Here is an 18,202-nt window from a genome sequence, read left to right as displayed (position 1 = left end):
AGAAGCCATTACACACTTTTGATCCAGGAGAGAGTTATAAGGGCAATAATATGAAAAGTGTATTGAGTTGGGAGAAAATGGAAACAGGATTAATTCCAAAGGCTCTTCTAGCAATCTGTTCTGAGATGATGAAGGCCCCATTAGGGGGCTGCTGGTGAGAAGAAGAAGGAAGAAAGAATCAAAAGCCACCTTACAAGAAGGAACATAATTTCACCTTTCCTGTGCTTTTTAGAATTCATCAATGTCTAAAAACCTCTGTCAGTTAAAGAGGAACACTGTGGAAAATAAGGCTTCACTGCCTTACAGATATATAATTCAGATTTCTTTATTTATTCAGGTAGAATTTTCAGCCAATTAGTGCAAATAACTCATTTTATCTTTTAATATAAAGTGCAAAATTTATACCTACTCCCCATTTTCTGCTAATGTCAAGCCCAGATACCCAACCCAACTGGGAAAGTGGCCCAGTTTCTACCACATGCTTTTTAAAGGAAAGCAAATTGAGATTCAAAACCTAATTGTTTTCCATTTCAAATAGGCTACTTAATATGTCTTTTAATAGACAAACAAATACACAATAGCTTTGCCTGAGGTGTCCCCCCAACGTTAGCAATTTCCAACATTTCCTAGCCCTCAACAGTTTGCCAAAGCACTTTTTTCGTAAATTATCTTATTTAATCCTCACAATCAACCTGAGGTAGGAATTATTATCACTATCTTAAAGCTGAGAGAACTGTAGCTCCAAGATTTAAACTGCCCGAGTGAATACACCGTTAAGAGCTGGAGTCAAGCCTAATTCTTATCTTCTAAACTTCAAATCCCTTCCCCCAGAGAAAGTGAAAAAAAGAACCCATCTACCCATACTGGTTCATTTCAGGTCAGGGAACCGTCATTTCTAACCTCTCCCCAGCATCTTCCAGGTATACATTTAGTCTCGCAGTTCAAAGAAGCAAGAATTCTTTGCTTACCTGGTCTTTCTCCGGTTTATCAGAAATGTCATTCAGACTGGAAGAAGTCAGATTCCTGTGAGTCATGGCGGGGCTACCTGGAAAAACAGAAGTGAAGCCTCATAAACGACTTCTCATCAAAAACACACAGGCTCTGGCTGCACACTTTGTGAAGACTAGCAGATGAGGATGGGGATGGGGATGGTGCTTCAGCTACATTAGGAGTCTCCTGAAGTGTTGGAAAGTTAGGGTAGAGTGCTAACACGGTTAAATGAAAAATGCATAAAATCTCATACACCTTGTTTAAGTCTTGCTTCCTGGTTCTATTTCAAGATAAGTTAAACTTTAAAAGAAACATGTAAAACAATATGCATTAAAAATAAATTTACTCCTAGTTCTGGTTTGCCTCTTGTTTTAGCCCTTCATAGACATCCTGGTCTACCCATTTCTATTGCCCAGAGAGATGGGCTCTTTCCTCTCGTCTGAAGAGCCCGCGCCACAGTAAAAGGCCGGGACCTCTGCAGTCCTTCCCAGGACACCCCTTGCTCAGATCGACCCCCAGAGCCATCTGCATTCCATCCTCTGGCTAACACTTTGATCAACAGTATTTCTTGTTAGTGGACACCTGATTCAGAATCCCCACTCTTTGCCTCACAGCAGTGTTATCGCAGCCCCCCTTACTTCCTGTGTTCCCATGTGCCAGACTAAAATTAAGGTACCCCTTCTTTCCCCCTTAACATGCCAAACTTCTTATCCAAGGCCAGGGATGGATTTCATCAGGAATACTCCATAGGAACAAAGCTCCCCGGCAGTGGAGCTGCTGTAGGTAAAGTCCATGGGCAATCCATCCCGTGACTTCGACATGGTTATTTGAGAGCACAGAGGAAGGAGATCGAGGAAAAGGAGAGACTATTTTCAAGCAGACTGGTTAATAAACAGAATACTGAGCTTTCATTCTGCAGTTGGACCTGAAATTTCTAGGCTCACTAAGCAAAAAAGTAACTTTTCAAAGCCAGGGTGTTTGACCTGCCCCTGGAGGACGCTGAGTAATGTGTCCATCATCTAATCCTCAGAGATCTGACTCAGGCTGGTCTTCGCATCAAGAGGACAAGGGTTGAAAAAACAAGCACCCAAATTCGAACATAGCTTCACACTTGTTTCCACATAATTCTTTAGATTACAGACTTCTCTTCCTTCAGACCGAAACCTCAACACATAATTTTACAAAAGACTAAAATCAACCCCTAATAATTTAATGTCCATGTAACAGCAGTTCTTTAAATAATATAATTGTTTTTAACTACTAGATCAATTTTCTTGAGCTGGCAAAACAGAATATTTTCCACTCTGCTGCATTTCATTGAACAAGCGTGGCCTAGCTCTCCTAAACCTTTTACCTGGTGAGATGTTTTATTTCAGGAAAATTTGAGTACAGGGCATTTTTCAAAGGAAAGTAACATCTGAAAAACTGCTCTATGAGCAAAATTAAAAGGACCCCTTTGAAAGCCACATTTTCTTTTCTGAACCGCCTACCAGGTTTCTAGTGTCCACTCAATACAAAAGGCACCAGATACAAACATGAATGCCCCCAAATAACGCTGGGCTTGAAGCTAATGTGAGATGATGAGTGCATACAATTTTGTACTTTACATTAAAAAACAAAGTCAGTTTTTCAGATTAAGTGGGTGAAAATTCTCCTTGAATAAGTAAAGAAATCTGAACTGTATTTTCTTAAAGCAATGAAGTCTTAGTAATCCTAACCATAAATTAATAGCAGTTTATGTAAATGAATAGATAAGACTGATTTCTAATTATCAAATCAATTCTATGTAAGCAGCAACACTGAAATGAATTTGAAAGCAGCTTTTCACTAAGTACTTTAAATTTCCTGGGCAATAGTCTAAGTTCACTGATTTGCTTTGGAAATTCTTTGTAAATACTGCAGTGCTACATGTCAACCCAAGCACTGTCCTAACTGCTGCAAAATCTGAATAGGTAGAAGCCAAATGAATAAGGTTTCCACTATAATGGTAATCCTGACCGATGTCACAACTTTTCCAAGAAACCTCATATACAGTCTCAATATTTCTCTCATTTCTGAAAGACAGTTATAGCGTAGCTATCTGTATTTGTACTCCATGGAGGGAGCAGAGAACAGCATGGGGTCAAGGCAGATGCAGGAACCAGATGGGGAAGAGGAGGCCTGTGTTAAGAAATAATCAGATCTATTGTCCCTCCCGACCTTATCTGATTCTCATTAATAGAAGTAATATTAACACCTTCACTGATGTTTAACTTTGTAATACACTGAAAGAATTCAGCAGTCAACACTTCTGGGTAGATCTTAAGCAAGATGATCAGCATTCTCGCATCTCTTCCCACCTCCCTCCCTAACAAACTCTCCACCCCTCCCCTCTAACACCCTGAACCAGAGACAAATGCTTCCCAATGTTCTGAATCAGTGGTTCCCAAAGTGCGGTTCCCAGAGCAGCAGCAGCAGCAGCAGCCGGTGAGCACATGATAAAAATGTAAATTCCTGGGACTCACTGCAGACCAACTATATCCAACACAGCAATGGGGGTTTTAACAAACCTTCAAAATGATTTTAAAGTAAGCTAAAGTTGGAGAGCCACTGCTCTAAATAAACCAGTTATCTTAACCAGAGGATATGTCCTAGCATGTCCTTGCTCCCAACTATGATACTGCAAGCACATTATGAAATTAGCATCCCTGCCACATAACCACACACCAAAAGATCATATGTGGTCTTTCCTCTAAATCCTCACCTATGCAATCAAATAAATACATTACTTTGTTTTCAAAACTCACTGTTTAATCAGCCTTTTCCAGAAACATATCACCCAAGTCAAAGAAGACAAGGACAAGCGCCAAGAAGTTACAAACCAAATTCTCTCTGGGAATCAGAAATTTCTGTGTGGCACGTCAGCAAACCTGGGATGCTGTTGCACAACGGGTCCCTGACAATGTTCTACTGTGGATATTTTGCACTTAACAGTCAATAAGACACACTGTCAGAGTAAATCAGTGCTTTCTCTTTAGAGTTTTGGCTGATGATGTAGACTCATTATACTGCAATCCTGAGCGAGTTGGGGTGGCAGGGGAAAATGTCACCTTGTACAAAAAAGGTGAAATACAAGACTACCCAAAAGTATGCTACTCCTTGTGCAGGTGGTGATTCCTCTACTCAAAGCTACCGCTAGCAGACCTTTTCTGTCTAAAAACCCAGGGCATATGAATGTCTCATTACTGCTCTTGGTCCAAAGAAACTTTGTTTTTTTTCAGTTTGATTTTTAAAAAAAGAAGAAAAAGAAAAAGAACCAGCCTCAAGTGTACAATCATAATTAATTTCCATACCACTGTATTTTGGCCTTAAGAAAAAGAAAGCTTTGGAGAATCACATTTTCTAGCAGTTTCACACAATCAAAAACAATTTCATTTTCAAAGTACTCACTTGGCAGGTACATCCTGTCTTCTCTAAAAATTAATTGCATTCTGTACTAAGTTTGAAAATCACTGTTAGTCTTTTTAGCACACATGTAGCAATGCATAAAGTCCTTGCAATTGTATCTACTAGATACAATAAAGAGGGGTAAGGAGAATGTACAGCAAAGGAAGACGGTGATACTCTTATTTGTACATATTAGATAAAAATGTAAACACACATGTAACACAATGACACATAAACTGACCCCTCACCTCATACCAGTATAATGAGCCTACAGACCATTCTCTGTACCCTCACTGACTCACTCATACTCTCTTCCCCCTCTATTGACATAATAAATCTACTAGAAAATGTGCATATCTAAGATGAAGGGTCAACTAATCTTTCTGAGTACTAAGTACTTTAACTTTCATTATTTTACTTAATCCTCATAAAAGCACTCTGAGATTAGTATTATTATTTTTAACACTTTATACATAAGCAAAAGGAACTTCAAGGAGGTTAAGTGCATGATCACACAGCAAGTGGTAAAACTAACATTTAACTCCAGATCTCTGAATACCAATCCCACTGCCTCCGAGGAAAAAAAAAAAAAAGGGTTCTTTATGTTATTTACATAAATAAACACATAAACGTCATCATTTCTAATGAAGAGGAAATATAATGTACAACCACAAGGAATATATTCTATTTCCATGCCAATTCCATGTAATATAATATCATGAAGGATGTTTAAGACAGAAATGTACTCGGTTTCCAGTTTAGCTCTCCTCAAAGATGAAGTCTGCATTTCTTTACTTTTTTATTTTCATAAAGAAAATAAAAGGAGAAAAATATTGAACTCTCAGCTATTCTGCCACTGTGATTGAAAAGGAGCCCCCAAACCAGAGCTCTGTGGCAGACAAGGAAGGATGCTAAAAGCAATAGCAAAGTAATTATAAAAGCAATAATGCCACATGCTTCTGTATGTCCTAATTCACAGCCATAGGCAAGTGTTTGTAGCATTCCACAAGGTACATTCAGCCAATTCTCCATTATTTCCATTTTGGTTTCCCCCCTTTCAAGTTACTCCAACAGCAGTTTCTTCCCATTTAAACCACTAACAACGGGAAGATAATGGGACAAGGGGAATGAATCAGTTGGGACACTCACAAGAGTCTGACTGAGAAAGCCTAGAAGGAATGGCTGAGATAAGCTTGGATTTTGTCAGATGGCAACAGACCACTGAGAGCTGTCCCCACCAGAAACTAAAAAAAAACCAAGCATGTCATCACAACCTCCAACCCATTCTCATTACCCACCTCCAAGTAAATAAGAAATATTTAAAATGTAAATATGAGACTAAGGAAAGCCTAAAATATTGTCAGAAGGAGCTCTTTGAAGGAATGTCATAACTAAGAGAAAATCAATTTGGATATTTTTGCTGGTTTCAATTTTAATTATTTTGTTTAGAGGATTTCTGCTGTTTGTTTGTGCATGATTTAATATAATGTAAACTCCAAGAGCCCAAAGCCAAGGTCGTTAGTTTGTCCTGTTCACAGTCATAGCCTCAGAGCTTGGCACTAGTGGCCCTTAATAAATACTTGTGAATGAATGGATAATAGCAACTGAATATCATTTTACTTCCATTTGGAGTGAATACTAAAAACACTACTGTTCAAAGTCGATTTCCTATGGTGGAAGATGCTGTGTGCACACTCCAAGAACCTTCAGACTTGGAAAGCCTCAGAGTAAACAAGGAAGAAGTGTGTAGCTGGCCCAGAACTAACAAAATGGAAAGACCTTGCCAAGCTGGCTAAAGCCCTGCCAGTCAGCAGTGGGAACAGAGGAAAGAAGCAATGAACGGGGAAAGGAGAAACTCTAGTGCAGGAATAATCAGGACACGAGAATGAGAGGAAAAGTAAGGGAGGGGGTCAGAACCTCAGCGAAAGGGAAGGAGAGCCTTGGGTAGAGGAGAGTCTGAGGGAACTGAAGTAGCTCAAAGAATGCAATTGCCTGGGAAAGTGAAGTAAGTTTGGAAGAAGGAAGAAGAAGGACATCAAAAGATCCAGATAACTACAACGCATGTGAGTCAAGTTCTAGCCAAAAGCTGAAGTCATCTCTAATGTATGGGGCCAGGATAACGGAGCAGGCATCCTTATGAGGGAGCTGGCAGTGTGCAGAGGCCCGACAGGAGCACGGCAAACACAAAGACTATTCTCTCTTTAAAGACCATTCTCTATCCTTTTGAGACCTCTGCTGTCCACGTGACCCTTTGTAATCGACCCATCCTCAACTTCCTTGACCCTGTTCCCTCCTGTTTTTGAATTTTCTGAACTAGTCTGTGGGCTTTACCCCAGATTCAGTGTTAGGGCTTGGACATCTCAATGTCAAATACACAAGGTTCATCTCTTCTAAGTCTTTTTAAAATTTTAACCAGCAAAAGCCAAATGCTGTAACCACAGTGACTCCCATTCTAATAATGTTGCACTGGACAATTAATTTTTATTATGATCTAAATTAGGTAGCTTAATTTTTTTAAGGCATTCCATTCTCTTCCTGCACATGTGCGTGCACACACCCACACATATGACATTTAAAAAATCTCTACACAGCTGAGGAAATGTTCAGAAACAAACAGGTACTAGAAAATGTACTAAAACAGGTAAAACCCCATATAGGACTCCAGCGAATCTGCAGTCCTTGTGATTATACATAGTATTCGTGACTGTATGGTAGTTCTTTCTGTGTCTCACCTGCGTATAAGTCCACACACACGTGCACGTGCGCACACACACACACAATATAAATCTATAAACCAAAAGTTACTATGTCCAAAGAATAGAGGTGGAAGTATATAAAATAATTTGTGACCTTATCTCATGAAAGTAGGAAAAAAAAAAAAAGAAAAAGAACTGGGCTATGCTCTCCAGTAAAAAAGGTAAGTGAGAAAAACCAACGGAAGATTATGACTGAAGGAAATGAACGTCTCACTGCCTTCTTTCCAAAAAGGCACTAGTCCAGAGAGATTTTACTAAATGCTCTTATGCCAAAGTTGAGGAATTTGAATAGGTCCCTGCAGCCACACCATTCCAAGTACATGTACCAGTGTCTGATTTGCTAAGCTGAACTTTACTCTCTTGTATCTATTATTTTGATACCATATCCAAGATATGGTAAAATTTCACAAACTCAGATTAATGGAGCTATCTCTGAACTGATCAAGTGTCTAAATCTAAAATAATTTAAGAAGGCTACCAATTCAACTTAGTATATGACTTGGCCTATGAGTCCCTGGGGAAAAATAAACAAAACAAACCACACATACACACAAAAAAAATCCAGCCCTTCATGTAAATGAATCATCACACAACTTCACAACACCAAGAATGAAAAGAATATCCTCAAATTTTCCATCTAGAGAGAAAAGAAGTAAGAGTTACACTTTGGAATTCTCTTAAGCAACACAAATGGAAGAAGAGAATGGAACTTGCTTTCAAAGTTCTAGAAGAAAAATTTTTTCAACCTACAATTCTCTACTCATCCAAATTACCAATCAAGTGTGAAAAAATAATACGAAATTTTCGGGGAAAAAAAACCAAAAAATCAACTTTTATATGTCCTTTCATGCAAAGTCACTTGAAACATGGTTTAGCAAAATGAAAAAATAAACTGAGAAAAAGAGATACGTGGCGTCCGCTTCAGGAGACCAATTAAAGTCAGTGCCAGAGCAGCAGCTGTGCCGCAGGGGCAGGGGACAGCCGTGTCTTACAGAGCAGGAGGGTGGTCCAGGGGAGAGAGGAGACAGCGAGGAGGGAGCACCTGGGCCAAGGAAGTATCTATAGGGTTTATTAGTGTCCCTTAGGTACTGAAAGAGCTCGGGAATACAGTAACAATAGGTAATTTGGGGGGGGGAAATGCAATTTACAACTCCAGGATACAAAAACTATGTAAGAAAGAAAATGTGATAACCATTACACAGCTTTAAACTATATTTATATAGTCTTAATACTATGAATACTATTTATGAACTTCTGACTTTAGAAAAAACTGATAGAGAAAGCACAGAATGAATGGATAGAGACAAGAATGTAAACCTAATCAATACTGACAATAAATAGAAGTACCAGTGACAGAAATCTGGAAGTGGAAGTGGCAAGGACAGAGGCAAGGAATGGCAGGGAAGCCAATATCCTTTTCTGACACAGTAAGAAGTCAAAAGATCCCGCCCATACTTCCTACAAAAAGACATAAATATAGGTTTATTACCTAAGATTACAAATGTAATTAATAATGGAACTAAGAATAGTGATAGAAATGTTATTTGGAGGAAGGAAACGTGTTCAAAATCAGTAAAATCTTTTCTAGCAAAGAAAAAATTAAAAGATGAAGCAAAGGAGTTTGCTCTTCATTAGAAGTCCTTCTGTGCTCTTCAATTTCATACCCATTTGCACATAATACTTTAATAAAAACATAATACATATGTCTATTTATCATATAATAAAGTTAATTAATTAAAGTACTTTTATTATTTTTAAGTCCCTGAGATTAAGCTGAAACATTACAGACTAGTAGCAAGCTTGGGAGTTTTAATTAAATCAAAATTTTAATATAAACATGGAGATCAAGATTTTAAAAGAGTTTAAAGTCAATTTTTAAGTAGTTCTAAAAACATGCTCCATGAAATAATATTTACACTGTTTTTTTAAATTATGGCAAGGGAAATTTTTCCTGAAGGCTCTGTCAGAATTATCAAATTCACCTCAATAGTTTTAATCACCCAAATCCCTTGTATATGAAAAGCATATGCAGGGGGAAAAAAAAGGTTGTCCATAAAAGTAAGCCATTTAACAGACGTACAGATCCTACATCTGCAGCCAAATACATATATAGATATGAATGTCAATACCACTGCTGATGTAGATTCAGTTTATTAGTATTATATATGGACACAGAGATAAATATAAAGTTTTAAAAGAGTAACAGACACACTCTCTGGGCCTCCAGCTACAAATGTAGCCACTCCTAACTGCTCCTGATTTACGGCTCACAAACTGTGACCCGGAGAAAAGCTAGTTAAATTGGCTTCCTCGTGCAGTAACTCCTCATGGTCTTGCTGATGCACATCCAACTAGCTGATAGACATTGGGCAACCAGTGGTCACAGATCACCCACAGCTCAGACAGCAGCCTCCAGGAAAGGAGGGAGCAAGGATCTCTGGGCCCATCATGTCCCTGTCACCTAAGTGGTCCTGAAAAGTCTCCACATTTGAGTGTCCAACTCAGAGCGAAAGTAGGGTGTATAACAGAGAAGAAGAAATCTGATGCCATATTGGGTCTGTTCCTCTAAGCTTTGTGCTCTGTTGCCTGTGCTTAGTCATGCTGGCTCTGCACCTTTGTCTAGTCAAACAGGTAAAGAACGTTGCCTATAGCCTGAAGTGTACATAATAGCAATGTCAAGGCTCTGCCCCCCAGGCTGGACTTTCAAAAGCTTAACACTTTTCATTCATGTAGAGATAAAATGTTGCAGAACAGAAAATAACATTTGTCTTGCTGAAGGTTTACAGGGACATCCTGACCAGACCTATGTGGACAGCTGTAAGAACAAAGGATTACCACATCCCCTCCAGAGTTTGGCCAGCACCAAGAGGTCTGCAACAACCAACCACACCCACTTCCCTTTTAGAATAAAAGAAGTCTGAACTCTAACTCAGGTAAGATGGTTCTTTGGAACACTGGTTCCCTATCTTCTCTGTGTGTTGGCTTCCTGAATAAAGCTGCTATTCCTTGCCCCAACACCTTGTCTCTCAACTTACTGGTTTGCTGCACACCCAGCAGCATGAGTTTGGAGTGGCAGCAGGCGCATCATCTCTCCCAGCATGTGCTGGCTCATACACTCACTTTCTCTGCCTTGGAGAGGTTTATTCCACAATTCAGCCAAAGTGGCATCTAGGTCCCAAATGGTGAAACAACTCTGGCAAGTAATCCTGCAGTCACTCTGGGGAATTCTGGCCAGAACTAGGATGGGCCCAGAATTTCCTTCCTACTGAAAAGCTCAAGTTGAACTGAATGCTGGCAGTTCTGAGTTGACACTGTCTCATCCAAAATCTCATCTAGTCATCTCATTCTAAGAAATCCCAAGGGTTTTTTAACTCCATGACACAGACCTGCATAGCACCAAGTGCCAGGGCCATGATTTTTCTGACTGGTGGGTGGGGTGTATGGGGTGGTGGCTTGCAACTTGCCTCTCTCAGATGAACCTAATGGGTCTATGAGGAGAAATATAAAAGGAACCCAAGAGATAACTTATGTCAGCATGGTATCATGAGAAGAAGACAGAAGTAGAGTAAGAAAACTTTATGAAATAAAATAATCATCCCTTACAGGACTGCTGTAAGGATTAAGCAAGGAAACGCACGAGCAAGTGTCCTGCACAGATGTTCAACGTTAGTTTCTTCTCTTTCCCTTTGGCGTATAATCACATGCATAAATCTTCTCTGAATTCAAGATCTTTAGAAAACCGTGAACTACAATTGCCATGATAGGATCTTACCATTTGCAATTTTCCAGCCTATAGAGGTGAGTTCAGAGAACTGGGAGGTTGAATTGGGGAGCTGAAATTATCTGAGCTGACTCAAGAAGTGAGGACCGAGGCTCAGAGGCAGCTATTTACTCATCACACTGAGGCTATGCGGTGACTTCAGGCAAACAAAAGTCAGAGAGCTTTGAGCAAAAGTGTTGGATGTCCTACTGAGTGCAGAGGTCATTAGTAATTAGTTGACAAACCTGTGTAATAGGTACCTAACTTACCTATGTATATTATAAGAAGTTCTTTAGGTAATCGCTAATGTTTGCTGAGGACAATGTGATCTGAATTTATTCTAGCACCTGTCATTCTGATTTGAAGGCAATATATGCTTTTCTATATTTACTTCTGAAGTGTGGACTGGATGGGAAAAAAGACAGTGGTAAAATACATGAAGGTTTGCAAAACAACAGAAGATGCAGAGACTCTAAGAATACTTCACCGGGTCTAGTTAGACTGTTTAAAGATTGCCTAAATTAGTGGGCAAAGGTACTTTCTAGAAAATCCATTTTCTGCTGAACCAAGATGAAGAGGGGAAAAAAAGCAGAGGAAGAGAAAGAAACCGTGTAAGTAATAATCTGAACCAGCATCAAAATGTTAGCTTCAGAAATTCCTCCAGCACAGTACTACTAGAAATTTCTCACAAGTTACACATTATCTCTTGAGCAGGAAGATAATATAGAGAGTATAATAAGTTTAAATATCCCACAGGGTAGATAGTCTGGAAGGCTGGGTATGTTATTAGAGCTGAGGCTCGGAGAGTCACAGAGTTAAAGGACACCGAGAACACAACCAACTTTTATCCCAAGCAGTTTTTCTCCTCTAACAACAGACAGAGCTAGTCTCCTGAGGTTGGCTTCTATACTTTTGATGACAGGAAACTTGCCACTAAATGAAATGATCTGTTGTACTGTAATAGAGCTCATTCTCACATGGAGAAAACTGCCTCAGTTTTCTAGGTAAGTTGTAGCATCTGGATGGACCAAGAGATTAGGAGATGCCAACCAAAGCACACATCTGCTTAGAAAGAGCTGGCTTTCACTTAACTACACAGAACTTCTTAGAATGTACATTCTCCTATGTCTCCAGGCCTAACTAAGGATTTTCATAAGCAGAAGCACTTGCTTTACCCTTTACAATTCTCCAGCCCTGGGGAATTGGTCCCTGCAGCCCTCCCTCCCTCCCAAGAAGCTGGTAAACAAAGGTCCCTTGATGAGAAAGCCCTGGATCCATACAGGACCGATGGGACTCCATCCATCCCTGCCAGCAGGGCCCGAACCTGGATTAGTCATTGATCCTTCTCAAAAATCACTGAAATTCATGAATCATTGAATCATGAAAATAAAAACTACATTCAAATCCTTATCTAAAACATCGGGAGTCCAAGTCAATATCTTATTCCTTAAAATGCTCACCTACAGGGCCAGGTTCTGTTCTTTGAAACCTCAAAGCAAAGTTTCCTTTCCTCTTTGTGTTTGTGATAAGCCAGCTCTCATGAACCAACTATGACGCCCTTTCTCCAATTCCGCTAATCAATACTCCGATGGCCGAGGCGGGCGTTTCTCTATCTGATCACCTCCTGGGTGGTCTCCAGGTCCTCATTCTCCACCTTCAGTGTGACCCACTCTTCTCCACAAGCACTTCCCACTCTGCTCAAGAGAACCAGCTTCTCACAAACATCTCTCCCCTTGGTATAACAAGTCTACCTGGTAGGTCTCTGAAATAGGTGTCTGCCTTGCTCATTATATTTTCCCAGGACCAGCTGAGCACTAGCCACAGCATGGTACTTAAAAATATTTAAGTGAATGAATGAATTGGCCATTTGAATAAATTAATATAACACTTCAAAACTCTATCACTGCAACTGGATATAATAAAACTATCACCACTAAAAGGGGAAGGGACATTCCCAATTCAAGGTGATAATAATCATTCTTACTTAAGACAGTAATCACAAGGATCGCTGAAATTAGTATAAATTGTAATAACAACCTACACAGCCTAGGCCCCTAGCTGGTTAAGAGGAAATGCCCCTTTCTTTCAGGCTCTACACACTTCACTAGAAACAGAGACAAAATTTATTCAAAGATGTCTTTTGGAAATTGGGGAAATGATTCAACCTTGACAACCTACAGCAATCCTAAAATCCAGGCCCAGCTTAAGTGTGTGCCACAAGAATCGATTTTTAAAGGAAGACTTTTACTGAGGGAAAAATTCATCATTCTAATTGGATTTATCCTGTTCCTCCTCCTCAAAAAGGATGCTGATATTAGTCTCTCCAAGACATTCCCCTAACAAGACTGCTCTTTGATTTGTAACCATGGTTACCCTTGCAGAACCCATCACAGTGCATGGCTTTCTGAGGCAAGAGCTGAGCATGGCCCAGAACCATCTGTGTGCTCCGTGTGCTCCAGCTGTTCCCTGGAGGTGGTAAGAATGGGCCTCAGAGAGTAGAACCATCCTAGAAAATCACCCTTCTGAATGCTGACTTGTGGCCTCTCATTGAGAAACACTAGGAATTTCATTTTCTAACTTGAAACAGCAAAACTCTGAGTCATCAGTGTCCATACCTCTTGTCAGCAGACAAGAGCACTAACTGTGGCTAAAAGCAGGGAGACCCGAGGGCAGAGAGAATGAGAAGAAGAGAGGAAATCAAAAGGAACCATGTCATCTGGAGTCTGCAAACCTGAGTTCAAACCCCGGTGCCCCATTCACTGAATGACCGCAAACACTCCTCCTGCCAGACAGGCACGGTTACAGTCATAGAACCACCTCAGATTCTCATGGCTTAAAACAAAACTGGTTCACTTCTCCCTCAGGATAATAATGTGCATATGGATTTGCTGGCGTTTTGCTTCTACCTCTCTGTCCTTGGACCAGGACCAAAATGCATGGAGCAGCCTTCACTAGACATGCACTAGGGAAGAACAACTCTAACTCCCTATTAGATCTGCTTCTTTAGCTCTAACCCTGTGCTCTACTTCCTGTGCTTAGCTCTACATGCTGGTTCTGCACCTTTTGTAAAAGAGTGTTGCCTGTAGCCTGAAATATACAGGATGGCCCACTCTCAAGACTCTGACCTTTAAGGGTGTAACACCTTTCCATTCATACAGAGATAAAAAGTTGCAGAACAGAGAATAACATTTGTCTTATTGGAGGTTTACAGGAACATCATGACCTGACCTACATGGACCTACAGTGAACCAGTTTTGTTTTAAGCCATGAGAATCTGAGGTGGTTCTATGACTGTAACCGTGCCTGTCTGGCAGGAGGAGTGTTTGCGGTCATTCACCTGACCTACATGGACAGCTGCAAGAACAAAGGATTCTGACATCAGTAAGTCTGGACAACCAACCACACCCTCTCCCCTATAATAGGAGCCGGATTTCTGACTTGGGGAAGATGGTTCTCCAGAACGTTAGTCTGTCATCTTCTCTGTCTACCGGCTTTCCAAATAAAGTCATTATTCCTTGCCCCAACACCTCGTCTCTCAATTTACTGGCCTGTTGTGTGGCGAGCAGAATGAGTTTGGACTCGGTAACAGACGTACTGATGGTTTGAGAGAAAAGAAACTAGTGAAGCACATACTTGCTCTTGAAGCTTTCCCTGGGAATGATATCCATCAGTTCTCATGTATCATTGGCCAAAGGAAGTCATGTGGTCCACTGAACTTCATGTGGGTGAGGAGGAGGGTATTCATATATGCCCAGAAAAAAAGAGAGAACTGCAGAATTTGTGAACAGCCCTCAAGTACTGTGGTAGCATAACCTCACTGAGCCTCAGTGATTTCATCTGTAACAAAAGGTCGGGGATGCTTATTACTTCATGGGATGTTTTGTGGGGATTAAATGGGACAGCACTTGGTTGAATAAATGACAGCTGGTAGTAGCTGAAGTTGCCTTAGTAGTGTTATCTCAACCATGGACAGAAAGATCTGGTGAGCAAGAAACGGAGGCCCTAGCCAAGGAATCCAACTCCCAAATTCTACCACTATTAGCAGCCACAGAAAAGCAGCAGAGCTCCCCCATGCCAGAGAGGCTGGCTAGGCTGGGGATGAAGACTATGATCTAACAAATTCAAAAACCATTCCTGCTTGAGGTTTGCATATTACCTCTCTTTTCAGTCTTTTCTCTCATTTTCAGGTTAAGGGTTCAATTAATCAACAAATATTCACAAAGTGTCTGTGTATCAGGCAATACATTAGCTCCTGAGTAAGAAATAAATCACAGTTTTCTCCAAAAGAACCCCAATCTATGCAAGAAGAACCACAACTCATGGCCCGTTAACAGCCCTACACACCGCCAGCACCCCTCACCAAAAAAAAAAAAAAAAAAAAGTCAAAGAAAACTAAGTCATACAAATAAGGAAATATATATAGATGAATTTGAGAAGAGTACCAAATAGTCAAAAACAAAAATGAAACTACCTATTGTTCAGAAGGTTTGTCTCAGGCAAATGGATACCACACATTCTGGCTAAGCAGATTGCTACATATTCTTTCCTTTCTTATTTGCTTTCAGATTAACTAGGTTCCTAAAGATGATAAGTGCATATCTTGTCCATTACACCCTAGTGGGGACAAAGGAGATACAAGTGTGACTGACAGTGCATGATTAGCAAATAATTTACCCATAGCAAGAGCTGGGTGGATGAATGAGTCCAGCCCTACATTTACTGAACATCCACTAAGTGTGCGACACTGCACTTGGCAGAGGGGATTCAAAGACGAGGGGGATGTGGCTCAGGCTCTTTGAGCACTTTGCCAACCGGGAAGGAAACATACTTGTTCTATGATATGATGGTAACGTAATGGTGGGGAGTATGAGAGCAGAAATGAGGCACTTTGGTGGGACGGAGGGAAAAGAGAGAAATGAAGAAGAGTCTCCTGGAGAAAATCAGAGCTTCAAGGATAGGTTAAACTCAGTCCGGTCAAGCGGGAGTAGCTGCAACAGCATGAATAAGGAATAGAGAGACTGAAAGGCAGGGAATCTAGGTATATGAAAATCCAAATTCTTGTAGCTTGTCGTACTAAAGTGGAAATGTGAAGAGAAGATTAGAGAGTTAAGCAAAGACCAAGTCAAGGAACATCACACAGATTAGAGAACCTGGGCTTGATCTTTTTTATTTTTTAATTGAAGTATAGTCGGTTTACAATGTGGTGTTAATTTCTGGTGTACACTATAGTGATTCAGTTATACACACACACACACACACACACACATATATTCCTTTTCATATTCTTTTTCATTATAGGCTATTACAAGACATTGAATATAGTTAACTGGCTACAAAGCCTGGGCTTGAGTGTACAAAGGATAAGAGGTTACCATGAAAGGTTTCTGACCAAAGGGAGTGCTATGTTTGGCATCTGTAACTTAGAAAGGTCCTTCTGGCAGTTGTGGAAGATGGCCTTCAAGGAGTAAGAATGAAGGCTGGGAAAATGGGAAATAATGAAATAGTTCCCACAAGAGGTAACGAGGATCTGGATCCTAAGTAGACTAGCAGCTGTAATGGAGAGTCAGGGAAAGGCAGGGATGAACAGGAAGGGAAAGAGAAGAAGGGCACTGAGGCCAGAGGACAAGGTGGGGTACAAGATGACAGGGGCTTCTGGCCTGCCAGGGGATGGGTGAGGGGCTACCGGAGTGGGGGACGCATTCAGAGGAGTAGAATTGGGATCTGAATTACCAGGACAACTCTACACCATAAACATTCAGTGTACCACAGAAAGAAAAGCCATTATTTCTGAAGATTCTGCCAGTAATTTTCATCAAAGTAAAATTCTACTGCTTGCTGCCAAGAAGAAATTTCATTATTACCTTTGAAATTGATATCTACAGCTAGAATATTACATTTGCTTTTCCTCTAATCTCTCTCACTCACATGTGCACAGACATACTAATTCAAGTAGTTAGATCTCCAGTGGTCTCCAAGAATTAAATCCAGACATTGTTTGGTCTAATAAGAGTGGTTTACTGTATATTTGCCTGAAAGATCCTCCATCAGTTTCAAATTAATCTAGTCCACCTCCCGTCAAACCACGGCCCCAGTGGTTTTTCAGTAGACCTTGAACTGGTAACCCCAGTCCTCCCTGACTATGAGAAAAGCTCTCTCCCTCCATCTGGAAGAGTACCCAGGAGGAGAGTATTTTCTGCACACTGGCCTTGCATAGCTCACACTGCTCTATGCATTGCCCAGAAAGGCACACTCCAAAGTCAAAGCTATAATTTCTGTTATAACTGGACGGTAGTCATTGGTGTTGTCTGCCAAATGTTTCTGAAATTCCACCCTTTGGGCACATGGTAGGATAACAGTTCTTTGGAGTTAGGTGTGGATATATGATTCATTTTGGCAAATGAAATGTAAGTGAAAGAATGTGTCATTGCTGGGCAGAAGTTATCAAGGCAACCTGTGAGTCACCAAAACTCTTCTTCATGGTACAATGACTGTGGAAGCATGAACCCAGATAAGGCTTCCACCAGCCTGGATCCTGCCTAACGGTGATGAGCACAGCTCCCTGCACTTCCACAATAAACATGAAATAGTATGAGAAAGAAACCTCTGTGGTGTGAACTGAGATGTTTGGGATTGTTAGGCAATTAAATAAGTGGAGGCACCAGGTAGATGAGGTGCAGGGGAGAGGGTGGTCCGGAAGATGGGGGCTTTACTTCCTCTAAAAGAGTGCCAGCAAGAAACCAGTTAGAACTGGATTGCCGTGAATGCGTGGCAGTGACAAGAACCCAAACAGACAAGACCCAGTGCTCATTGTAATGTAATTAGCATTGCAGTGTAGGCTCCCCCTTCACGGGCTTTTCTGTCTGCATCACAGGTAAGGACATGTGCAAAGGGGGACGGGCATGACGAAGCACTCCAGGGGATAGAGCCGTCAATCAATCAAGAGACCGTCTCTAAGTGAGGGTATAAGACAGGAGGGACCAAGAAAGACCAAGGCTGCCATTCTCTCTTGGATCAGCCCATCTCCTGCTCTTACAGGTGTGCTTTTGCTTTCCTAATGAAATCTTTAACTACACAATGCCTTTGTCTCCCGTCTGAATTCTTCTCTTTTGGGCAAGACAAGAACTGAGGCCTTCCTCTCTTGGAGTAACAGGGCTAGTTGTCACTGTAGCAAAACCCAGCCTATCTTGACTACTAGTTGTCATGAAAGCAGCAAAGAAAGATGGTCAGGAAGACCAGCTCTTCTTACCCCCTCAGATCATCCTCACTCTAC

The 18,202-nt window shown here is 40.8% G+C and overlaps 1 protein-coding gene across 6 annotated transcripts in view; it reads right to left on the bottom strand.

Moving 5' to 3' along the window:
* Positions 1–18,202, bottom strand: part of SLC4A4 (solute carrier family 4 member 4) — a 310,190-nt gene that overhangs the window by 130,494 nt on the left and 161,494 nt on the right. For all 6 annotated transcript variants that reach the window (XM_064485250.1, XM_064485254.1, XM_031470303.2 and 3 more), the window contains one exon: positions 969–1,045. In XM_064485250.1, the coding sequence (XP_064341320.1) occupies positions 969–1,045 (77 nt within the window). The remainder of the gene's footprint in view (positions 1–968; positions 1,046–18,202) is intronic.

The sequence above is a fragment of the Camelus dromedarius genome, chromosome 1 (genome assembly GCF_036321535.1).
Source record: "Camelus dromedarius isolate mCamDro1 chromosome 1, mCamDro1.pat, whole genome shotgun sequence".
Lineage (NCBI taxonomy): Eukaryota > Metazoa > Chordata > Mammalia > Artiodactyla > Camelidae > Camelus > Camelus dromedarius.
Note: the sequence above shows the minus strand (reverse complement) of the source record. Positions and strands in the feature narration are given on the sequence as shown.